The sequence below is a fragment of the Lipotes vexillifer genome, unplaced genomic scaffold (assembly GCF_000442215.2).
Source record: "Lipotes vexillifer unplaced genomic scaffold, Lipotes_vexillifer_v1.1 scaffold238, whole genome shotgun sequence".
Lineage (NCBI taxonomy): Eukaryota > Metazoa > Chordata > Mammalia > Artiodactyla > Lipotidae > Lipotes > Lipotes vexillifer.
Genome location: NW_006785665.1, coordinates 584,694 through 610,802, shown reverse-complemented (window position 1 = coordinate 610,802; position 26,109 = coordinate 584,694). Strand labels below are relative to the sequence as shown.

At 39.9% G+C, this 26,109-nt stretch overlaps 1 protein-coding gene across 1 annotated transcript in view; it reads right to left on the bottom strand.

Annotated features, from left to right (window-relative positions):
• LOC103068361 (Fc receptor-like protein 3) overlaps nucleotides 1-21,786 on the bottom strand; it is a gene marked incomplete at its 5' end in the record, with an annotated part of 28,447 nt that extends 6,661 nt beyond the window's left edge. Inside the window, 9 exons of the mRNA XM_007458045.1 lie at nucleotides 1,817-1,936; nucleotides 2,306-2,584; nucleotides 8,394-8,669; nucleotides 8,978-9,265; nucleotides 10,280-10,564; nucleotides 10,801-11,052; nucleotides 11,573-11,815; nucleotides 12,885-12,905; nucleotides 21,774-21,786. Coding sequence (XP_007458107.1) covers nucleotides 1,817-1,936; nucleotides 2,306-2,584; nucleotides 8,394-8,669; nucleotides 8,978-9,265; nucleotides 10,280-10,564; nucleotides 10,801-11,052; nucleotides 11,573-11,815; nucleotides 12,885-12,905; nucleotides 21,774-21,786 — 1,777 coding nt within the window. The remainder of the gene's footprint in view (nucleotides 1-1,816; nucleotides 1,937-2,305; nucleotides 2,585-8,393; nucleotides 8,670-8,977; nucleotides 9,266-10,279; nucleotides 10,565-10,800; nucleotides 11,053-11,572; nucleotides 11,816-12,884; nucleotides 12,906-21,773) is intronic.
• Between the last annotated feature and the right edge of the window lie 4,323 nt (nucleotides 21,787-26,109).

The window sequence follows — 26,109 nt, the reverse complement described above, 5'->3', positions numbered from 1 at the left end:
CCCTGGTGGTTCAGTGTTTGAGAGTCTGCCTGCCGATGCAGGGGACATGGGTTCATGCTCTGGTCTGGGAAGATCCCACATGCTGCAGAGTGGCTGGGCCCATGAGCCATGGCTGCTGATCCTGCGCATCCAGAGCCCGTGCTCCACAATGGGAGAGGCCAAAACAGTGAGAGGCCCGTGTACCGCAAAAAATAAATAAATAAATAAAGGCACAAATAAGTTAAAATTAAAAGGGTAGAAAAAAGAAATATCATGCTAACATTATTTATATTAATATATTAATATCAAAGAATATTTCAGAGTAAATGATGCTACAGGAATAAAAAGGTCATAAGGATAATGTGGTCATTTCATCAAAAACACATAACAATGATAAATATTTGTGCACCTAATAATAAAGTTTCAAAATACATGAAGCACATGTGATAGAATTGCAAGAAGAAATGGAAACATCTACAAATATTATTGAAGATTTCAATACCCTTCTCTCAATAACTGATAGATCAAGTAAAAAGAGAATCAGTAAGGATATAGAAGACTTCAGCAACACTGTCAATCAAGTTCACAAACAAACCCATAGTACAAGAAATGTTAAAAAGAAGTCCTTCAAACAGAGAGAGAATGATACCATATGGATGTATGTATATACAAAAAGGAGTGAAGAATTCTGGAAGTGATAAGTGAGTATTGCCTAGACATCAAGCCAGAAAAAGAAATGACAGGAAAATAAAACTACCAAATCAATATCCCTTATGAACATAGGTGCAAACGTTCTTTAAAATTTTAGCAAATAAAATTCAAAAATTATAAGCAAGTGAGGTTGACCCCAGAAATGCAAAGCCAGTTCAACATTCAAAATCCAAAATCTGTATCACTAGGCTAGAAAATAAAATCATATGATCATCTCAATCAATGTAGAAAAAACATTTGTCATTTTTTCTGTAAAAACTGTCAGCAAATTACAATTAGTAGGGAGTTCTTCAGCCTAATAGCAGCTACAAGAAATCCACAGCTAATATTATCATATGCAGTGGTGAAAGTCCAAATACTTTCCCGCCTTTAAGTTCAAGAACAAGACAAGTAGGTCTATTCTCAACACTTCTATTCAACATCGTACAGGAGGTTCTAGCCAGTCCATTAAGGCAAGAAAAAGAAATAAAAGGAATCCCCAGATTGGAAAGCAAGGAGTAAAATTATCTTTATTCCCAGATGACTTGATCATCTATGCAGAAAAATCTGATGGAATCTACAAAACTAATACTAGAACTAATAAGTGTGTTTAGCAAGGTTGCAGGATATGAGATCAATGTACAAAAATCAACTGAATTTCTATATACTAGCAACAATCAGAAATTGAAATTTTAATTTCATTCTCAGAATATCTGTTAATTTTATCTACTAATAAATATCACTGTCTTTATATGCTTTTCAAATATATCTTAGAGTTTATGGTTTGTACTTATGGCTATTGTCTATTTTTGTTGTTGTTACAAGTGGAGGACTTTGTTTTTCCTTCTTTTTGTTTTCAGCAAGCTTTGGACTGGGCTTGGAACAGTAAATACTTAACTTTCTAATTTTTAAATGGAAGCTAAACTCTTTTCTCTGATTTAAATCTCAAATTAAACACATGGAGTAGTAACTTCATTAAGAAATTTGTTCTACGTTTTTGTCACTGTCACACAGTGGCAGTGATTAGACCTGAGGCCTTAGTACTTGGAAAGGAATAATTGACATTTATAGGATGTACTACACAAGTCCAAGTTATTACAGCAATGGCAAAAGTCACAACATCAAAGAGTAAGATATAGTCACTCACTTGAATTCCTTTGGGTCCTGAAGTAACACACCAGAGCAGCAGTAGCAGCAAGACCAAGGATGCTTAGCAGCCCTGCAGTGACCCCCTCGGTGATAAGCGTTATTTTGTTACTGGAAGGCCCTAAATAAAGAGACCTATACTTGAGTTCAGGGCCAAATATTTTTTTATCTAGACAAAAAACATGTAGGTGGGGGCTAGCGATATATTAGGACAGGTTTTTTCCAGGTTCTGATTTCTCAATTTGAATCATTTACAGTATAATTTGTAATTTTCAAAATAACAGCACATGAGAGTGATTGCCAGAATCTAACATTAAAATGTATTCCTTTTCCCTCCCCCACCCCCATGATATCAGTACCAGTCTCCAGAAGCCTCAAGCCTTGTTTTCATGTTAATAACTCTTTGACACTGGGAGAATTTCTACAGTCTATTGGAGAAATATTTTTTTGCTTATAAATGTAACTTATAGCCCAGGTACCACCAACCCACCTGTGACGCTGAGTGTCACCATCTCACTGCGCTGGACCCCCAGGCCATTGTCAGCCCCACAAAAGAAGTTCCCAGAATGCTCTGCCATCAGAGTGAGGTTGAAGGATGCTCCTCCTCCAAAGGGGGCTGAGATGTTCCCCAGGGTGACATTCTTGTGATAAAACCAGTACAGGATGGGGGGAGAGCCTCTTTGGGCCTCACAGCGAAGTTCTAACACATCTCCCACCATAGCCTGGGCCCCAGCAGGGTGGAAGGTGAAGACAGGATGAGACACTGGAACTGAGGGAAGAAACATAGTTCATGAGCAGCTTTAATTAAGTATCTGTACAAGATAAGTTAATAAAGGAAATATTTAGTTTAGTTTAGTAGTAGGAACATAGACCTGGGATTCAGGAAAACCTGAGTTTAAATCCCGTCTCTGCTCTTTATTAACCCTGTGATCTTGATGTTTTAAAAGCTTTTTACTAGCTCCAAGTCTCAGTTTATTCCTTCATAAAATGGAGCTAATAATAATTATATCACAAGCTATGTTAATAAGAATCATGTATGTAAAATGCTTGATAAATGTTAGCTACTATTACTTATAGAAATAATAACTAAAAGCAAGGTTTGTTTCTCCATATCATTGATTGACTCCTGAGACTTAGCTTTAAACCTAGACTTCCACACCTATCTGAAGTAGGACCTCATTACCTTTTACCCAGTTACCTTGCTTTATTTTTCTGCATAGCATTAACACTAACATCTATCAATCTATGTATCTATGTATCTCTCTCTTATTTATCTATCTATCATCTATCATTGTTGTATATCTGATTCCTCTAATAGAATGTAAGTTTCATAAGAATGAGGACTTATCTGTTTGTTCATTTTTGTATTTCAGGCTGCTGGAACTTTGCCTTGGCATGTAATAGTTCATCAACAATTCATGAATGAGTGGATGACCAAATTGATTCAGATTGGTCCCAAAATATCCAGATACAGCAATAACAACATGATTTCCATTTTACTTTGTGATTATAGAAATAGGGCAGCCAGGAAAAACAGAAAATCATTATGTTTTTAATTAATATATGGAATTATTAATCAATAATTAATTAATGTGAAATGTGAACTGTGAGATTGCTGATTCTGCTAAGTTGTGAGGGAACCTGGATGAGCCAATCTGTGTGCAGTGCTTTAGATATAAGCTGTGAGCTTCATTGGCAAGAGAAGTTTGGTAAGGATCTTAAGCTTTGCTTTGCATCTGAGATTGGCTAAAGGGGAGGGAGCATGGAGACAATCCATTGAATGGGAATAATTCACCCTTCTGTACATCCTTTACAATATATAGTGACCTGGGCCAAATGCTAAGGGTCTCAGGGGTAAGGCTTTATACATTATTTGCACATCTCAGTGTGCCTTTCCACCCATGTCACCACCTCATATATTTTTATCCAATTTTTATTGCTGTAAAATGCTCATAACTTAACATTTTCCACCACAAACTTTTTAAGTGTACAGTTAAGTGGTATTACATACTTTCAAGACATTGTGAAACCAACACCACCATCCATCTCCATAACTTTTTACCTTGTAAAAGTGAAATTCTATACCCGTTAAACAAAAACTCCCTATACTCCATTTCCCCACCCCCTGACAAGCACCAGGCTACTTTCTGTTTCTATGATTTTGACTAAGCTAAACATCTTATATAAGTGTGATCATACAGTATTTGTCTTTTTTTGACTGGTTTGTTTCACTTAGCATAATGACCTCAAGATTCATCCAGGTTGTAGCATGTAGCAGAATTTTCTTTCTTTTTAAGTCTGAGTAATATTTCATGTTATGTGCGTACCACACTTTGCTTATCCATTTATCTATTGATAATGGATATTGGGTTATCAACAGATAAATGGACTGGGTTGTTTCCATGTTTTAGCTATTATGAATAATGTTGCTCTGTACATGCGTGTACAAATATCTTTTTGAGAATATATTTTCAGCGTTGGGGGATGTATACCCAGAAGTGGAATTTCTGTATCATATGGTAGCTCTATTTCTAATTTTCCGAGGAGCCTCCATAGTGTTCTCAATAATGATTTCATCATTTTACATTGCTACCAACATTACACAAGGATTCCAATTTCTCCACATCCTAGCCAACACTTGTTATTTTCTATTATTTTTATAGTACCCATCCTAATGAGTATGAGGTGGTATTTCATTGTAGTTTTGGTTTGCATTTCCCTAATAATGAGTGATGTTGAGCATTTTTTTCATGTATCTAATAGCCATTTATATATCTTCTTTGGAGAAATGTCTATTCAAGTCATTTACTCATTTTTTTAATGAGTGCCCCATGATGCCAGCCCCTGCCCCTCAACCCACAGCGGCAGAGTCCACAGACCTTATGACATCAGAAAGGGTATAGGTGCCAGCCTGACCCTAGCTCCCACCCCACCCCCTTGCTTTGCCTGCATTGGTGGAGCCTATGACTCAAGGGATCCCAGACATGAGAGAAGAGCCCACCACCCTGGGGCACCAGGTGATGATAACAGCAACACTTCAGGAGCAAAGCAGCAGTAACTCCAGAGGCACAGGAAGTGATAATAGAACCACACTTCTTATAGAGAGAGGGGAGGATGGAAAGTGACTACTCCCAAACATAGCCAGAGGCAGCTTAGGTAAGAGAAACCAAAAACTTATGCCATACCACCACCTACTGGAAAACAAAAGAAAGGCCTCTGATTTCTAACTGTCACCACATCAAGTGCACCAGCAGAGAAACCACCCATCAAGTACCACCCATCAAGTACACACAAGAAGAATCACAGTAACACTGTACCTCAAAAAGAAACTGGAAATTCTCCAGAAACCAAACTTACAGTTATGAAATATTGTGATCTAACTGAGAAAGAATTCAAAATAGTTGTCATTCAGAAACTCAACAAGCTACAAGAAAACTCAGAAAGCCAGATTAATGAGCTCAGAAATAAAATTAATGAACATAAGAAATACTTTACCAGAGATATTAAAACTCTAAAAAAGAGCAAAACAGGAATTCTGGAATTGAAGAACTGAATAAATGTTGAGAAGAATGCCTTGGAAAGCACTAGAAATAGATCAGACTATATGAAAGAGAGAATTAGCAATCTCAGGATAGAAATCTAGACATGATACAAGTATAAGAGGAGAGATAAATAAGATAATTTTAAAATGAGGGAATTCTCCAAGAGCTATCTGACTCTTTTAGGAAAGGCAACATTAGTCTAAGGGGTGTCCCAGGAGAAAACAGGGAGACGGGAACAGAGAGTATAATTAAATAAATAATAGCTGAGAACTTCCCAAACCTAGGAAAGAAACTGGATATACAAATCCATGAAGCTAAGAGAACACTTAATTACTTCAGTGCAAAAAGACCTTTTACAAGACATATTATATTAAAATTGTCAAAAGTCAATCACAAAGAAAGAATTTTAAGGCAGCCTGGGGAAAAAAGGGATGGTAACCTACAAAAGAATCTCCATGAGCCTATCATCAGGTTTCTTAACATAAACTCTACAGGACAAGAGGGTATGGAATGACATTCTCAAAATACTGAGAGATAAAAAGTGTCACCCAAGAATATTTTTTCCAGCAAAGTTATTATTCAGATATGAAGGAGAAACAAAGACCTTCCCATATGAATGAAAGCTGAGGGAATATATCAACACTGGTTCTGCTTACAAGAAATGTTGAAAGAAGCTCTTCTACAAAAAACAAAAAGGCAAAAGTACACAAAACTTTGAGGAAACTGAAATAGACAGAATCAGAAAATTGCAGCTCTTTATCAGAATAGGTTTTAAACACTTTATTATAGCATAAAGGTAAAGGGGGGGGAAGCAGAAAAATAACTATAGCTACTTCAATTTGGTAAAAAACTCACAATACAAAAAGAGATAATTTGAGACAATAAAACATAAAAGGGGAAGAGGAAAATGTTGGAACCCATATAGGTAAATGAAGATAAGATTCTATCAGCAGAAAACAGACTATTTTATCTAGGAGAGGTCTTATGCAAACCTCAGTGTAACCACAAAATATAAATCTAGAACAGAGACACAAAACATGAAAAAAGGGAAACTGAGAAAAATATCATAGAAAACCACAAAAACAAAATGGCAGGCAGAAACTTAAGGGGAAAAAATATGGAGATATAGAGCAACCTGAAAATGAAAGGTAAAATGGCAATACTAAATTCTCCTTTATCAATAATAACCTTAAATGTAAATGGGTTGAATTCACCAATCAAAAGACATAGAGTGGCTAGCTGGAGTAAAAACTAAGACCCAATTCTATGCTGCCTCCAAGAAACTCACATTACCTTTAAAGACAAACATAGGCTCACAGTGAAAGGATGGAAGATGATACTCCATGCATATGGCAGCCAAAAAAAAAAATAATAAAGTGGGTATAGCCATGCTCATATCAGAAAAAATAGACCTCAAGCCAAAAAAGAAAACAAAGGACAAAAATGGACATTAATTGTGATAAAGGGGACAATTCATCAAGAAGATGTAATAGTGATAAATATATATGCACCTAACATAGGTGCACCAAAATATACAAAGCAATTATTAACAGACCTAAAGGGAGAAATTGACAGCAACTCAATAATAGTAGGGAAATGTAACACCCCACTATTAATGGATAGATTGTACAGAAAGAAAGTCAACAAGGAAGCAGCAGCCTTAAAAGATACATTAGACCAGATGGACTTGATAAATTTATACAGAACATTCCATCCAAATGCAGTAAAATACACATACTTCTTAAGTGCTCATGAAACTTTCTCAAGAATAGACCATATGTTGGAATACAAAACAAGTCTCAATGAATTTAAGAAGATTGAAATCATATCAACCATCTTGCCTGATCACAATGGTATGAAACTAGAGATCAACCACAAGAAGAAAGCTGGAAAATCACAAATATGTGGAGACTAAACAACAAGCTGCTAAAGAACTATTGGGTCAAACAAGAAATCAAAGGTGAATTGAAAAAATACCTGAAGACAAATGAAAATGAAAATATGACATACCAAAATTTAACTTTGCACATAAAGGAACTAGAAAAAGAAGAACAAATGAAGACAAAAGTCAGTAGGAGGAAGGAAATGATAAAGATTCAAAGAGAAATGAAATATACACTAAAAAGAAAATAGAAAATATTGATAAAAACTAAGACGTGGTTCTTTTAAAAGATAGACAAAATTGCCAAACCTTTAGCTAGATTCACTAAGAAAAATGAGAGAAGGCTCTGATAAATAAAATCAGAAATGAAAGAGGAGCTATAACAATGAATGTCCAGAAATACAAAGGATTGTACAAGAATATTGTGGACAGTTATATGCCAACAAATTGAGCAACCTAGAATAAATGGACAAATTCTTAGAATCACACAACCTTCTGAGACTGAATCATAAAAAAATAAAATCTGAATGACCAATCACTAGGAAAGAGACTGAAATAGAAATAAAAAACCTCCCAAGAATAAAAGTACAGGACCAGATGACTTCACAGGTGAATTCTACCAAACATTCAAAGGTGCTGTAAATCCTATCTTTCTCAAAATATTCAAAAAAACTGAAGAGAAGGGAATACTTACTAACTTATTTTACAAGGCTAACGTCACCCTGATACCAAAACCAAAGACAATACACAAAAAAGAAAATTACAGGCCAATATCTCAGGTAACATAGTTGCAAAAATCCTCAACAGAATATTAACAAACCGAATACAACAGTACTTTAAAAGGATCATACACCATGATCACGTGGGATTTACTCCATGTATGCAAGAGTAGTTCAACATTTGCAAATCAATCAACATTATACATCACATCAATAAAATAAAAAATAAAAATCATATGATCATCTTGATAAATGCAGAAAGACCATTAGGAATGGCCTAAGTTCCTGAATGTAGAGTCAGAAGAAAGAATCCCAGGACTCTCAGGTAGAGGAAGAAAAAGTGGGGAGTCTGCTGGAATGTCACACCAGCAAGTAGCCCAAAAGAGAAGACACAGTCTGTTCTGGGCTGTAATTACTGCAGGCATCCCTACTAACCTGTGACACTGAGAGTCACTCTGACACTGAGCTGGACCCCCAGGCCATTGTCAGCCTCACAGGAGTAGTTTCCAGAATGTTCTGCAGTCAGAGAGAATTTGAAGAATGCTCTTCCAGAGGTAACTGAGCTGCTCCCCAGGCTGACATCATCATGATAAAATCGGTACAGGATCGGGGGAGAGCCTCTCCGGGCCTCACAGTGAAGCTCCATCATGTCCCCCACCACAACCTGGGCCCCAGGAGCCCTGCGAGTGAGGACAGGGCTAGACACTGGAACTGAGAGACATAGTAGACTGTCAGAGGACTCTGATGCTGTGACAGACTCATAACCCCACTCAAGAAACTTAAATATAGATATATCTCTTGAACCATGAAGAGTAATCCTAGATAATTTTGTTTTAATCACTACGGTCCTCTCCACAAGTAAAATATCTTCAACTTTTTTCATCTTTGCCATTCCTTGGTTAGCTTCTAAATCTTCACAACTCTGCTCCTTTGCCTTCTTCCAAAGAGCCTCATGGCTGATAGAAAGCCCAAACCCTGGCTTGTGAACCGAGACTGAATAGAAGGAATTGGGAACTTACTTCTCAGTGTGACTCTAATCAGTTTACTGAGGATGGGACTGTGAATGTTGTCAGCTGCACAGTAGTATCTCCCAGCATCATGCTCCTTCACAGTGAGTATCTGCAGCTCTGCCGACAAGGAACGCTGGGTCTTTGTTCCCAAACTTCTCACTGTGCCCTCTCTGTACCAGGAGAATGTGACTGTCCCTGTACCCTTGGCTACTGAGCAGATAAGGAGCAGATTTTCTCCTTCAATCAGCTGCCCCTCGGGGGGCTGGATCTCTAGATTTACATCAGACACAGGGACTCCTGGGAAGACACAAGATGACACATGAGGGTTCTCATGGCAGAAACTTCAGGGTCAAAGAGAAGGCTGGTTCTGTCACAAACAAGCCCATAGCAGCAGGTACAATAAGCAGGGGTCCAAAGTGGGCAATAAGGAATTAATTGTGCATGTTATTATAAAGGCAGAAACACCCCTACCACCACATACAACAGTTCCCATTCTTGGGGAATGTGGGGATTAGGCTCCTGATCTTCTTAAACCTAATGCTGACTGCAATCACATTTTATTTACATTTATATCTAAGGAATCTTTGGTGCACTGATGGATCACAAAATAAGAGTGAACCCTGAGAATATTACTTCTATCCTGAAATTCAAACCCCTTTCCTATCCTTCAAGACTCTTCTCCAGTCTCACCTCCATCTTCCCACATTCTTTTCTGATTATTCCAGTTCATGTTTATCTTCCACTTTTATTTTGGAGTATGTTTAGGTCAACAAACGGAAGCAGCATAGGGACCTCTAAAGACTGCATGTGGTCATCTGTGTCTGTTGACTTTTTTTTTTTTTGCGGTACGCGGGCCTCTCACTGTTGTGGCCTCTCCCGTCACGGAGCACAGGCTCCGGACGCACAGGCTCAGTGGCCATGGCTCACGGGCCCAGCTGCTCCGCAGCATGTGGGATCTTCCCAGACCGGGGCACGAACCCGTGTCCCCTGCATCGGCAGGCGGACTCTCAACCACTGCGCCACCAGGGAAGCCCTATCTGTTGACTCTTGGGAGAACGTATCCTGTAGGGCTCTGTAACCCCCCACAGGGTTGGGGACCCAGTAACTGATCAATAACTTATTAACTGAGTTAGATGGAAGAGAATGTCCTAGGGACATTAGGCCAGTGTTGAACCTGAAGAGAGAAGGATACCAGGACAGCTGAAATTCTCCTCTATGTTATGTTCAGTGTCCTAGGGAGCAGGAAATGTCATTGCTCTCCTCTCCTCTCCCCAGCTCTGACTCTGGAAGTGCAGCCCCACAGACACTCACTCCGCACATGTATCTGGGATCCCAAGCTTCTTTTCCTGATATGGTGAGTCACTGTCTCTGCCTGGCACCAGTAAGACCCTGAGTTTTCACTCCACATGGCAGGTAAATTGAGCTCTGGGGAGCTGCTCCAGCCTGATCCCAAGGCCTGGTCTTCTCTGAAGAAGGAGAATTGAAGCTGAATGTATGACCGCTGTGGAGGGAGCCAAGTCTCACATTTCAGGGTCACTGGTCTCCCCTCTATGGGCTGGGAAGGTCTGGCTGTCAGCACAGGAGGGGGGAACAGCTCTAGAGAGAAGAACAAACACAGTTCCCAAGGTAGTGAGGCTCAGGTCTCCTGGAAAGATGCACGTGTGCTTTCAGCACCAGCTATCAGAACACAGAGACCCAAGTAGGTGGAACCACTTCCCATCTCCCTCCCATGACTGGAGGATTTTCATGAAATCCCCACTGATGAGCCCCTCCCTAAATCCTCACACAGTTTCCCTGCCAAGTCCTATTACCCACAGGAGGGCAGCCATTACCTTGAACTTGAATTGTTAGAGGTTTTGAAATGTGTCTCGTTATTCCCCAAATGCTTTTCCTAGAAGCAGTACAATAATATTTGCCATTGTCCCTGGAGACTGAATTTAGTGTGAAGTTTGATTTATAACTCTTCCTAATTTCTTTTTTATTTTTGTATAAAACTGTTTCACTTGTTGCTTCTCTCCCCTGGCATCTCAGAACAACATCATCTCCTTCAAAGACAGGGTGTGGAGCCTGGATGATCAGTCTGTCTGCAAAGAGTGGAGGAATGCAATCAATTTATTTCCTGATGCTTGTTTCTTCAAACTCTCATTTCTGCCCATGAAGAAAGAGCTGCAATCCTATACATACCTGCAAATGTCCTCCATCAACATTTCCACGTGATCCCAAAACCCAGTTCTCCCTTGTCCTAGGATAATGAACTAATTTCCAGAAAATATCCTTAAAAAATCCTCATACATATTGTTAAAAGAGAAGTTTTATACCATACATTTCTTCAGACCCAAGTCCCTTTTTCCAGGTGACTTCCCCCATACTTACCAATACTTACCAATACTTCTTACCAATACTTACCAATACTTTTCTGGATGGAGAGGATGGACAAGGCAGCATCCTGTTGCTGTCCTATCTCCTTAATTCCCCCACTGGGGTCAATACATCAAATATCCTCATGCCTGTTTACAGCCCTGCCTAGGCTCCCTGCATTAGCCTAGCCCTTAGACATGCTGCCCCATGGTTTAATTTCAGAGACTCCCTCCTTTCTTTCCTCACCAGATAAAAAATCCATATGTACGGGGTCACTGGGAGAAGATCTTCGAGTCTTGCATTTGTAATATCCAGTCTTGTGTATTTGGATCTCTTCAGATTTACTATCCAACAAATGATCATTATGATACCAAGATATATCTCTTTGGGCTGGAGAAAGGGAATCTCTGCATGTGAGAGTCACTCTGTCATTTTTGAAGTTTGTGGACCATGGAGGATTGAGGAGAAGAAAAGCTTTTGGAGTTACTCCTAAATAGGAAATGGAAAGACAAAGGCAGGTAAAGGTGAATGAGAGGTGGGTGGAGCGTAAGAAATGGCCCAGCTGCAACTAGGAATTTTTCTGGGCTAATTCCTATTAGGACCAGGGCTGGAAATGGAGCAGACACAACTTCGGGAACTGCCTGGGACAGAATCTGTTCTTTGTCATTTTTTGCCTAGTAGCAGTGGGTGGGTAGGTGTCATGGGAGATAGGTCTCAGGTTCCTGGTATGGGCTCAGAAAAGTTCAGGAGACATGGCTCGTAGTTGGGCAAACATTGTGAGGGCCTCTGAAGGTGGGCTGATTCTGAAATGCTCTTGCCCTATACATTCCTGTCAAGGTAAAAGTCAGCCTGGGATGTATATACCTCAGAAGCAGTTTCTAGACTCTGAAAAACCAGTACCTACTTGGTTATTAATATTTAATGAACAAGATTTGTTTCACTTACAATTCTTTTAACCTTTGCTTAATTTGAGAGTGTATAGGGAAGGCAACATTTTTCTACTCTCCGCCTAAGGTGAGCGTAATCAGTAATTGGTACAGGATACAAAAAATTTGAACAAAGGGGCATGGACTGCTTGCATAATCATATTTGTATATATAATTGCAACTAACCAATGGGACCAGAAATTGAAACAGTGTAGTGACATGAACTTCTTTTGGAGATGTATAGAGATTTGGCTCTAGCATTTTCTGCTATGAATAGGAGATATTTCTATGTTCTTTGATAGTGGCACCAGCTTGGACATACAGAGGGGTCTTAGGGAATAGAGGAGATCAGATCCGAGTTTCTCTCAACGTCAGCCTCCTGCCTCTGCCTTTCCTTCTGCAAATATTTCCTTCCCCTCTGCACTGTGGCATTCGGTAACAGGGAAAGAACTGAAGACTGAAGAAGTCAGAGGAGGGTCTGCTCACCCACTAATGCAACAGGTGTGACCTCAGAGTAGCAATACCACTGATGTTGGCACATCACCACAGGCCTCATTTATGGGTACAGGCAGTGCTGGTTGGGAGGACCAATGCCCAGAGACCAGGAGGAGTGGAGAAAAGGGAAAACTGACCTGATTGATCTCTTCCAGGAGCTGTGAGGGAGCCAAGATTTAAAGGTTAGCACAGAGCAATGTTTTTCAAACCTTTTCACTTACACAATCTGAGAAGTGTTCCAACAACCCAGCCACAACCACTTCTTCAGTTTTTCCTTCCCATTTCTTTGCCCCCATTCTATGATACCCATAGTCCCCAAACAAAGAAACAAAAAAGAATAGCCTATAATTTATTGTATAAACATGAATGACTTGTACCCACAATCCTGACTCTTCTCTTTGCTATTTAATACTTAGCAGCTTCATAGTTCATTCCCCCCTGTCTTCCCTAGCCTGAACTCAGCCATGTAGAGACAGAAAAGGGCTTGGAGAAATGGTTTCTCCTCCCCTCATTACTTGGGTACCGTTCCTCCTACTTTTTCAGTCTCTGGTTGAATACTGGCTTAAAGTCTCAGGAAGAGGGGTCATATTTCTCAGTAGATCTTCCCTTACTCACCTGAATTTTGAAAATAATTGTTTATGTGAGGGATTTAGAAGGGGTTTGGTGGAAAGAAACATCCAAGCTTCCTATGAGATGAAAAAGAAACGGTTGAAGAATCAAGGGTAATATACTTGTTTTGCTCTGTTGGCTTTGGTTTTCCTGGGACCCAGCTCTGCTCATTCTTCATCTCTTGTGTAAAGAAAAAAAGTGTTGCCTGCCATTCCAGTTCTACAATGATCAAGCTATTAGCCATTGTAGTTGCCCACAGACAGTGTACTCTGAGGAATTCAGGATGAAGAAAGACAGGAAACATTCTGTGCTTTGGATATATTGGCCCTTAGACAGTTAAGATGCATATCTAAGGGAAAGTTTCAAATGACTCCAGATTCTTGCATCTTCCCATACAGAGAAAAGCACTAAAATCGGTGAGATTTCTCTTCTTTGTGATTAGCAGTAATCTTTTGATGCTTGACTACATGTTTTATCAGCAAAAAGTTTGTATATATCCTGGCTCCTCCCTTACCTCTTCAGAGCATTTCCTCAGAGCTATCTGAGAGGCTGTCTTCTGGGCTACAGTCTTCAATAATTTCCCCAAATAAAACTTAACTCAGATTTCACATTGTGCAGTTTTCTTTCAGTCAATAGTTTTGGTGACCACAAAGGGACCCAGAGCAGACTTCACTCCTTTGCCTGAGGACCAGCAAGAGCCTCTTGTGCCCATTTGCCTCTTCCATGAGTTTAGACAAATTTGGGTGAGTCTCTCCTGGTTCTCGGATCTCACAATTATTATTACTGTTTTTTTGATTTAAGGCCCATGTTCATCATGTCCTTTATTATATCATCCATGCATATTAAGATGACAAATGAGTTTCAGCTACTTAAACATATAATCATGATATAATGTCCATGGCTTTATAGAGTCCCAGCATAATGTTTCATATATTCTTTTTTTTTAACATCTTTATTAGAGTATAATTGCTTTATAGTGGTGTGTTAGTTTCTGCTTTACAACGAAGTGAATCTGTTATACATATCCATATGTCCCCAAATCTTTTCCCTCTTGCGTCTCCCTCCCACCCTCCTTATCCCACCCCTCTAGGTGGTCGCAAAGCACCAAGCTGATCTCCCTGTGCTATGCGGCTGCTTCCCACTAGCTATCTATTTTACGTTTGGTAGTGTATATATGTCCATGCCACTCTCTCACTTTGTCCCAGCTTACCCTTCCTCATCCCCGTATCCTCAAGTCCATTCTCTAATAAGTCTGCATCTTTATTTCCGTCTTGCCCCTAAGTTCTTCTGACCATTTTTTTTTCTTTTTTCTTTTAGATTCCATATATATGTGTTAGCATACGGTATTTGTTTTTCTCTTTCTGACTTACTTCACTCTGTATGACAATCTCTAGGTCCATTCACCTCACTACAAATAACTCAGTTTTGTTCTTTTTATGGCTGAGTAATATTCCATTGTATATAGGTGCCACATCTTCTTTATCCATTCATCTGTTGATGGACACTTAGGTTGCTTCCATGCCCTGGCTATTGTAAATAGAGCTGCAATGAACATTTTTGGTACATGACTCTTTTTGAATTATGGTTTTCTCTGGGTATATGCCCAGTAGTGAGATTGCTGGGTCGTATGGTAGTTCTATTTGTAGTTTTTTAAGGAACCTCCATACTATTCTCCATAGTGGCTGTATCAAGTTACATTCCCACCAACAGTGCAAGAGGGTTCCCTTTTCTCCACACCCTCTCCAGCATTTATTGTTTGTAGGATCTCCCAATTATTGGTTGATGATCCTGAGTTAGTTCTATTTTGTGGTGTATAATAGGGATTTGTCCCCGCTCCCCCTGAGGCAGGAGATAGATGGGCCCCAGGCTAAACATTTACAACTGGCCTCCCATTTACATTTCATGAGGCAGGAAAACATGGGCTTTGGGCTGGATACTTACAGCTAGACTCCCGTTTGCATTTCCTGGGACAGGAGATAGATGGGCTCCAGATTAGACATTGAAAATCAGTCTCCTGTTTGCTCTCCGAAATGGAAGCAATGACAGAGACAGTGTAAATAGCCAGGCTTTGTCTCCTTTGGACACCTTCAAAAGCTGAGGGGTGATCTGACAACCCAACCACACGCCGCCTAGGCTGGGAGTCTCCACTCTGTGTTCAGTTCTGTTCATGTGTACATGCGTGCAAGTGTGTTTGTGTGTGCATGTGTATGCATGCAGGATGTGTACAGCTGAATAACAGGAGAGGATCTGCTGGGTTCCAGCATCCTGTGTCCGCCTCCCTGGCTGCCCTTGCTCGGAGCCACCTTAAGATAATAGTCATGGCTGGAACATGAGAGGGGCTAAACCTTGTTTGAGTAAAGGGTCAAGAGGTCACATATTTCCCTTTCTTGGGGCAAGGGACACATTGCACATGGGCAGAAAGTCTCCTTGAGGGTCAAAAAGGAGAGCTCATCACCACATAATATGTGATGCTAAGGCCACCCCATAGGCCTTTGGGCTGAAATCCATCTTGGAAAAAAGTTGCACACACATGTTGGGGAGGGTCCTAGGGCAGGTCAGGTGTGGAAAAAGAAGCCAGATAATTGGCCAAAGGTAAACAAAGACCCGGAAGAACTGCCCTATATAAACGACTTAACTGCCTCTTTATTGCTCTTCTCCTTAGGGAGGATGCCCACACCCTTTCTCTTGGGGCGTGCATCTCTGCTTGCTAAACAAACTGTTTCTCTGTGTTGTCTCCCACTTGTGCTATGTCTCTAATAATAAACTTTGTACCTGTTTTTACCTCCATGAGAAATGCATTTTTCACTGGGGGCAAGAGCCAGGGGGTCTGGTGGCTATGTTTCCTGGTTTTCACCCAGGCTACCCAGGTTCAATTCCTGGGCAGAGAATTAAGATCTTGCTTCATGCCACCACTCAATTCTGCCTCTCCAAAATCACCTCCACCCCAGTTTAAAGATACTGGGGGAGCCTGGTTAAAAGATACAAGGATTTACTCAGTTGAAAGACACTGAGCCTCTGGGCTGGGTAAAATGAAGGGCATCAGAAAACCAGCCTCCAACTAGCACTCCAGCCATGTTTATGTACATATGGAATTTATACTTACAAATATGGAATACTTGTTTAAATGGGAATTAAAGGAAATCTTGCCCTAAAATGGCCAAGATAGGGTTCTTTTGACATTCTAAAACTGATTAGAAGAAAGCCAGCTTGATAAAACATCTTTTCAAAATTTTGACCTTAAAGGAACAAAAGCCCTTCTAGAAGGAACTTTCATTTCTCTCCCTGTGCTTTTGAGATGTAAATGTTATATCTGATCTTCTTAGGCGTTTTATTCCATGTTTCGAGAGCTTGGTCTTTGCCATTCAGAAGGTACACATATGGTGTACATTTGGCAGCCAGCTGAATAGACTGGGATTCCAAGCAATCATTTTGTCTGGCTATGCCAGCTCTCAGGAAAATTTGTTATAAGGAGTCCCAGCCTATAAGGGGCCTTGTCATCTTAACCTTTGTTGTGTCTACCTGCACAAAAAAGACCTTTAGTTTCTTAGACTATTATGGGGAGTAAACTTTCTGTATTTTAAGAAGGCTGCATTCTTTGCACTCTCTTGTGGGGTTGCCTCTTGTGTCTTATTGGTTTGAGTTGCTATTAAGATACTATTCATCAATGGCCAGACATTGGATTCTTTAAATTGGAGAAACTTCTAAATTTTTAGAGAGCTCTAATTTTAAACAGCTGTTTTATTGGTGCCTATGAAAATACCAAATTAAAAGGTAGATGCAAAATATATATATATATATATATATATACATACATATGTAGAACAGGTAACCTTAAAAACTCCCTTAGTTTAAGGGCTTCCCTGGTGGCGCAGTGGTTGAGAGTACACCTGCCGATGCAGGGGACAGGGGACACGGGTTCGTGCCCCCATCCGGGAAGATCCTATATGCCGTGGAGTGGCTGGGCCTGTGAGCCATGGCCGCTGAGCCTGCACGACCAGAGCCTGTGCTCCACAATGGGAGAGGCCAAAACAGTGAGAGGCCCGCATACTGCAAAAAAAACACAAAAATACAAAACAAAAAAAAACCTCCCTTAGTTTAAAACTAACAAATAAAAACTGTTTTAGGAAGGCTTATTTGTGGTCTCAGCTTCCCTTCAATGGTTCTTGCAGATGCTAATAAAAACATTAGCTTAATTAATGTTAATTAGGTTGATTAACAAGGGAATAAGAAGAAACTGAGGGGAAAGTCAAGAGACTTCTTCCCAACGAGGTGAAAATTTTAAAGGGACTTATCCCAACAGAATGGAAATCTTTAGATGATTATTAGGAAATGGAATAAATCAAATGGATTTTGATAGGATTAAAACAAAAGTTTTGACTACCTGGGGTTAGATAGACCAAAGGGACCCCCCAGTTAGTCCCCCCAACATTAAAGTGCACTCTATTAACCCCTATTTTGAAACAAAATTTAAAGGCTGAAAGAAAATTACACTGAGATACCTGACTAACATTTGCTTGGGACAACAGTGAGATCAATTAATGAAGTTAAGATTGACAAAAGGGCCTGTTGTGTCCCTTGGCTTGACCCCTCACTGGGGACCCCAAAGCTTTTTATACAAAAATGGATAAAATGGCCAGGGGATAAAAAGGAAAGTTTTTGGACTCCTTGTAAGACCAAGACTTGTTGATGGGGTCCTAATGGAGGCTTAAGTTAAAGGTACAAGAGTTATAAATTTGAGATAAAATCTTATAAAAACTGGTGTATTTGAATGGGATTTACATAAGATGGTTACATCTCTTTTGTCTAATTGTACTGTGGGATAGACATTACATCTCTACAAGGAATGCTTCCCCTGACTGGTATTATAAGACAGGGCATATAAATCTGCCCCTTAGGCACTATTAATTAAACATACTAAAAGAAACCAATAGGGACTCCCCAGGTGGCACAGTGGTTAAGAATCCGCCTTCCAATGCAGGGGAAATGGGTTCGATCCCTGGTCAGGGAACTAGATCCCACATGCATGCTGCAACTAAGAGTTTGCATGCCACAACTAAGGAGCTGGCGAGCTGCAACTAAGACTCGGTGTGACCAAAATAAATAATTAATTTAATTAAAAGATGATTTAAAAAAAAAGAAAGAAACCAATATAGTTACCTGCGCTGACACAGTATAAAGTAAAAACTGGGCCCCAACATTCAGGGACTAATAAAAGCAATAATAATTTTTTTTTGCCCCTAGGGTAAATTGCTCTGTTTAATTTGTGCACGCACAAAGAGGGTCTTTGTAGAATACCTTGTGCATAAATTTTTGAAGGCATGATAAATTGAATCCCAAAGTTCTAGAACATAGAACTCTTGATTTCCAGTTTAGTGGAAAATCTTCTTGCTGATATTAAAAAAGCAAATGAAAGAAAATGTAATTGGGCAAATCAATCTTTTAATATCATTTAGGCAGCAGACCAGTTCTTTGGGGAATTAAAAGCAACTGTCTTTGTCTTGCCAATCTACAAATCAGAAATGTAAATACAGCCCACAGTGACCTGAGACTGAGCTTAATTAGCTCAATCAGGTTGAATCTGAAGTTGAAGAGGGAAAAAAGGAAAAAAAGAGGTCTTTTATCAATAAAACTCAAACTGTTGGTGCTCTTGCCTTCTGAGATGGCCCACATTCTGTCTGTGGAGTGTGTTTCTCCCAGGGCCGTCTTGCCTTTTGAGACCAATAGCATTCTGTCTATGGAAAGTGTATCTCTCTAAATAAACTCAGCCATAAAAAGGAATGAAACTGGGTCATTTGTAGAGACGTGGATGGACCTAGAGAACGTCATACACAGTGAAGTAAATCAAAAAGAGAAAAACAAATACCGTATATTAATGCATATATGTGGGATCTAGAAAAATTGTGTAGATTATTTTATTTGCAAAGCAGAAATAGAAACGTAGAGAACAAATGTATGGATACCAAGGGGGAAAGAGGTGGGGGTGGGAGGAATTGGGAGATTGGGATTGACACATATACACTATTGACGCTATGTATAAAATAGACAACTAATGAGAACATACTGTATAGCACAGGGACTCTACTTAATGCACTGTGGTGACCTAAATGGGAAGGAAATCCAAAAAAGAGGGGATATATGTATGTGTATAGCTGATTCACTTTGCTGTACAATAGAAACTAACACAAAATTGTAAAGCAACTATACTCCAATAAAACTTAATCAAAAAAATTAAAAGTAAATAAATAAATCCACTTCTTACCTATCTAAAAAATAAATAAATAAAAACTAAACAAGGAACGAAGGGAAGATGGCGGAAGAGTAAGAGGCAGAGGTCACCTTCCTCCCCACAGATACACCAGAAATACATCTACACGTGGAACAACTCCTACAGAACACCTACTGAACGCTGGCAGAAGACCTCAGACCTCCCAATAGGCAAGAAAGTCCCCACGTACCTGGGTAGGGCAAAAGAAAAAAGAATAAACAGAGACAAAAGGATAGGGACGGGACCTGCACCAGTGGGAGGGAGCTGTGAGGGAGGAAAGGTTTCCACACACTAAGAAGCGCCTTGGCGGACGGAGACTGCCGGGGGCGGAGGAGAAAAGCTTCAGAGCCGCGAAGGAGAGCGCAGCCTTTCAGGGGTGCGGAAGGCAAAGCGCAGAGATTCCTGCACAGAGGATCTGTGCCGACCGGCATTCACCAGCCCGAGAGGCTTGTCTGCTCACCCGCCGGGGTGGGCGGGGCTGGGAGCTGAGGCTCAGTCTTCGGTCGGAGCGCAGGGAGAGGACGGGTTGGCGGCGTGAACACAGCCTGCAGGGGGTTAGTGCACCACGGCTAGCCGGGAGGGAGTCCGGGGAAAAGTCTGGACCTGCCGAAGAGGCAAGAGACTTTTCCTTCCCTCTTTGTTTCCTGGTGCACGAGGAGAGGGGATTAAGAGCGCTGCTTAAAGGAGCTCCAGAGACGGGCACAAGCCGTGGCTAAAAGCGCGGACCCCAGAGACGGGCATGAAACGCTAAGGCTGCTGCTGCCACCACCAAGAAGCCTGTGTGAGAGAACTGGGCACTATCCACACCCCCCTTCTGGGGAGCCTGTGCAGCTGGCCACTGCCAAGGTCCCGTGATCCAGGGACAACTTCCCCAGGGAGAACGTACAGCGCGCCTCAGGCTGGTGCAACGTCACGCCGGCCTCTGCCACCGCAGGCTCGCCCCGCACTCCGTACCCCTCTCTTCCCCCGGCCTGAGGGAGCCAGAGTCCCCGAAGCAGCTGCTCCTTTAACCCCATCCTCTCTGAGAGAAGAACAGACGCCCTCCGCGACCTACACACAGAGGCGGGGCCCAATCTAAAGCTGAGCCCTGGGAGCTGTGAGAACAAAGAAGAGAAAGGGAAATCTCTCCCAGCAGCCTCAGAAGCAGTGGGTTAAAGCTCCACAATCAACTTGATGTACCCTGCATCTGTGGAATACCTGAATAGACAACGAATCATCCCAAATTGAGGAGATGGACTTTGAGAGCAAGATTTATTACTTTTTTCCCCTTTTCCTCTTTTTGTGAGTGTGATGTGTATGCTTCTGTGTGAGACTTTGTCTGTATAGCTTTGCTTCCACAATTTGTCCTAGGGTTATATCCATCCGTTTTTTTTTTCTTCTTTATAAAAAAGAAAAATTTTTTTCTTAATAATTATTTTCATTTTACTAACTTTATTTTATCTTCTTTCTTTCCTTTGTTCCCTCCTTCCCCCCTTCCTACTTTCCTCCTTCCCTCCCTCCCTTCTTTCTTTCTTTCTTTCTTTCTTTTTCTTTCTCTCTTTCTTTCTTTCTTTCTTTCTCTCTTTCTTTCTCTCTTTCTTTCTTTCTTTCTCTCTCTCTTTCTTTCTTTCTTTCTTCCTTCCTTCCTTCCTTTCTTCCTTTCTTTCTACTTTTCCTCCTTTTTCTTCTGAGCCGTGTGGATGAAAGGCTCTTGGTGCTGCAGCCAGGTGTCAGTGCTGTGCCTCTGAGGTGGGAGAGCCAACTTCAGGACACTGATCCACAAGAGACCTCCCAGCTCCACATAATATCAAATGGCAAAAACCTCCCAGAGATCTCCATCTCAACACCAGCACCCAGCTTCACTCAATGACCAGCAAGCTACAGTGCTGGACACCCTATGCCAAACAACTAGCAAGACAGGAACACAACACCACCCATTAGCAGAGAGGCTGCCTAAAATCATAATAAGTCCACAGACACCCCAAAACACACCACCAGACGTGGACCTGCACACCAGAAAGACAAGATCCAGCTTCATCCACCAGAACACAGGCACTAGTCCCCTCCATGAGGAAGCCTACACAACCCACTGAACCAACCTTAGCCACTGGGGACAGACACCAAAAACAATGGGAACTACGAAACTGAAGCCTATAAAAAGGAGACCCCAAACACAGTAAGATAAGCAAAATGAGAAGACAGAAAAACACACAGCAGATGAAGGAGCAAGATAAAAAGGCACCAGACCTAACAAATGAAGAGGAAATAGGCACTCTACCTGAAAAAGAATTCAGAATAATAATAGTAAAGATGATCCAAAATCTTGGAAATAGAATAGAGAAAATGCAAGAAACATTTAACAAGGACCTAGAAGAACTAAAGATGAAACAAACAATGATGAAAAACACAGCAAATGAAATTAAAAATACTCTAGATGGGATCAATAGCAGAATAACTGAGGCAGAAGAATGGATAAGTGACCTGGAAGATAAAATAGTGAAAATAACTACTGCAGAGCAGAATAAAGAAAAAAGAATGAAAAGAACAGAGGACAGTCTCATAGACCTCTGGGACAACATTAAATGCACCAATATTCGAATTATAGGGGTTCCAGAAGAAGAAGAGAAAAAGAAAGGGACTGAGAAAATATTTGAAGAGATTATAGTTGAAAACTTCCCTAATATGGGAAAGGAAATCGTTAATCAAGTCCAGGAAGCACAGAGAGTCCCATACAGGATAAATTCAAGGAGAAATACGCCAAGACACATATTAATCAAACTGTCAAAAACTAAATACAAAGAAAGCATATTAAAAGCAGCAAGGGAAAAACAACAAATAACACACAAGGGAATCCCCATAAGGTTAACAGCTGATCTCTCAGCAGAAACTCTACAAGCCAGAAGGGAGTGGCAGGACATACTGAAAGTGATGAAGGAGAAAAACCTGCAACCAAGATTACTCTACCCAGCAAGGATCTCATTCAGATTTGATGGAGAAATTAAAACCTTTACAGACAAGCAAAAGCTGAGAGAGTTCAGCACCACCAAACCAGCTTTACAAGAAATGCGAAAGGAACTTCTCTAGGTAAGAAACACAAGAGAAGGAAAGACCTACAATAACAAACCCAAAACAATTAAGAAAATGGGAATAGGAACATACATATCAATAATTACCTTAAATGTAAATGGACTAAATGCTCCCACCAAAAGACACAGATTGGCTGAATGGATACAAGAACAAGACCCATATATATGCTGTCTACAAGAGACCCATTTCAGACCTAGAGACACATACAGACTGAAAGTAAGGGGATGGAAAAAGATATTCCATGCAAATGGAAACCAAAAGAAAGCTGGAGTAACAATTCTCATATCAGACAAAATAGACTTTAAAATAAAGACTATTAGAAAAGACAAAGAAGGACACTACATAATGATCAAGGGATCGATCCAAGAAGAAGATATAACAATTGTAAATATTTATGCACCCAACATAGGAGCACCTCAATACATAAGGCAAATACTAACAGTCATAAAAAGGGGAAATTGACAGTAACACATTCATAGTAGGGGACTTTAACACCCCACTTTCACCAATGGACAGATCATCCAAAATGAAAATAAATAAGGAAACACAAGCTTTAAATGATACATTAAACAAGATGAACGTAATTGATATTTATAGGACATTCCATCCAAAAACAACAGAATACACATTTTTCTCAAGTTATCATGGAACATTCTCCAGGTTAGGTCATATCTTGGGTCACAAATCAAGCTTTGGTAAATTTAAGAAAATTGAAATTGTATCAATTATCTTTTCCGACCACAACGCTATGGGACTAGATATCAATTACAGGAAAAGATCTGTAAAAAATACAAACACATGGAGGCTAAAAAATGCACTACTTAATAACGAAGTGATCACTGAAGAAATCAAAGAGGAAATAAAAAACTACCTAGAAACAAATGACAATGGAGCCACGACTACCAAAAACCTATGTGATGCAGCAAAAGCAGTTCTAAGAGGGAAGTTTATAGCAATACAATCCTACCTTAAGAAACAGGAAACATCTCGAATAAACAACCTAACCTTGCTCCTAAAGCAATTAGAGAAAGAAGAACAAAAAAACCCTAAAGTTAGCAGAAGGAAAGAAATCATAAAAATCAGATTGGAAATAACTGAAAAAGAAATGAAGGAAATGATAGCAAAGATCAATAAAACTAAAAGCTGCTTCTTTGAGAAGATAAACAAAATTGATAAACCATTAGCCAGACTCATCAATAAAAAAAGGGAGAAGACTCAAATCAATAGAATTAGAAATGAAAAAGGAGAAGTAACAACTGACACTGTAAAAATACAAAAGATCATGAGAGATTACTACAAACAACTCTATGCCAATAAAATTGACAACCTGATAGAAATGGACAAATTCTTAGAAATGCACAATCTGCCAAGACTGAATCAGGAAGAAATAGAAAATACAAACAGACCAATCACAAACACTGAAATTGAAACTGTGATTAAAAATCTTCCAACATACAAAAGCCCAGGACCAGATGGCTTCACAGGCGAATTCTATCAAACATTTAGAGAAGAGCTAACACCTATCTTTCTCAAACTCTTCCAAAATATAGCAGAGGGAGGAACACTCCCAAACTCATTCTATGAGGCCACCATCACCCTGATATCAAAACCAGACACAGATGTCACAAAGAAAGAAAACTACAGGCCAATATCACTGATAAACATAGACCCAAAAATCCTCAGCAAAATACTAGCAAACAGAATCCAACAGCACATTAAACGGATCATACACCATGATCAAGTGGGGTTTATTCCAGGAATGAAAGAACTCTTCAATATATGCAAATCAATCAACGTGATACACCCTATTAACAAACTGAAGGAGAAAAACCATATGATCATCTCAATAGATGCAGAGAAAGGTTTTGACAAAATTCAACACCCATTTATGATAAAAACCCTCCAGAAAGTAGGCATAGAGGGAACTTTCCTCAGCATAATAAAGGCTGTATATGACAAACCCACAGCCAACATCGTCCTCAATGGTGAAAAACTGAAAGCATTTCCACTAAGATCAGGAACAAGACAAGGTTGCCCACTCTCACCAGTCTTATTCAACATAGTTTTGGAAGTTTTAGCCACAGCAATCAGAGAAGAAAAGGAAATAAAAGGAATCCAAATCGGAAAAGAAGAAGTAAAGCTGTCCCTGTTAGCAGATGACATGACACTATACATAGAGAATCCTAAAGATGCTACCAGAAAACTACTAGAGCTAATCAATGAATTTGGTATAAAGTTGCAGGATACAAAATTAATGCACAGAAATCTCTGGCATTCCTATACACTAATGATGAAAAATCTGAAAGTGAAATCAAGAAAGCACTTCCATTTATCATTGCAACAAAAAGAATAAAATATCTAGGAATAAACCTACCTAAGGGGACAAAAGACCTGTATGCAGAAAATTATGACACTGATGAAAGAAATTAAAGACAATACAAATTGATGGAGAGATCTACCATGTTCTTGGATTGAAAGAATCAACATTATGAAAATGACTGTACTACCCAAAGCAATCTCCAGATTCAATGCAATCCATATCAAAATATCACTGACATTTTTTACAGAACTAGAACAAAAATTTTCACAATTTTTATGGAAACACAAAAGACCCCGAATAGCCAAAGCAATCCTGAGAACGAAAAATGGAACTGGAGGAATCAGGCTCCCTGACTTCAGACTATACTACAAAGCTACAGTAATCAAGACAGTATGGTACTGGCACAAAAACAGAAAGATCGATCAATGGAGCAGGATAGAAAGCCCAGAGATAAACCCACGCACATATGGTCACCTTATCTTTGATAAAGGAGGCAGGAATGTACAGTGGAGAAAGGACAGACTCTTCAAACAGTGATGCTGGGAAAATTGGACAGGTACATGTAAAAGTATGAGATTAGATCACTCCCTAACACCATACACAAAAATAAGCTCAAAATGGATTAAAGACCTAAATGTAAGGCCAGAAACTATCAAACTCTTAGAGGAAAACATAGGCAGAACACTCTATGACATAAATCACAGCAAGATCCTTTTTGACCCATCTCCTAGAGAAATGGAAATAAAAACAAAAATAAACAAATGGGACCTAATGAAACTTCAAAGCTTTTGCACAGCAAAGGAAACCATAAACAAGACCAAAAGACAACCCTCAGAATGGGAGAAAATATTTGCAAATGAATCAACTGACAAAGGATTAATCTCTAAAATTTACAGGCAGGTCATGTAGCTCAATAACAAAAAAACAAACAACCCAATCCAAAAATGGGCAGAAGACCTAAATAGACATTTCTCCAAAAAAGATATACAGATTGACAACAAACACACGAAAAAATGCTCAACGTCATTAATCATTAGAGAAATGCAAATCAAAACTACAATGTGATAACGTCTCACACCAGTCAGAATGGCCACCATCAAAA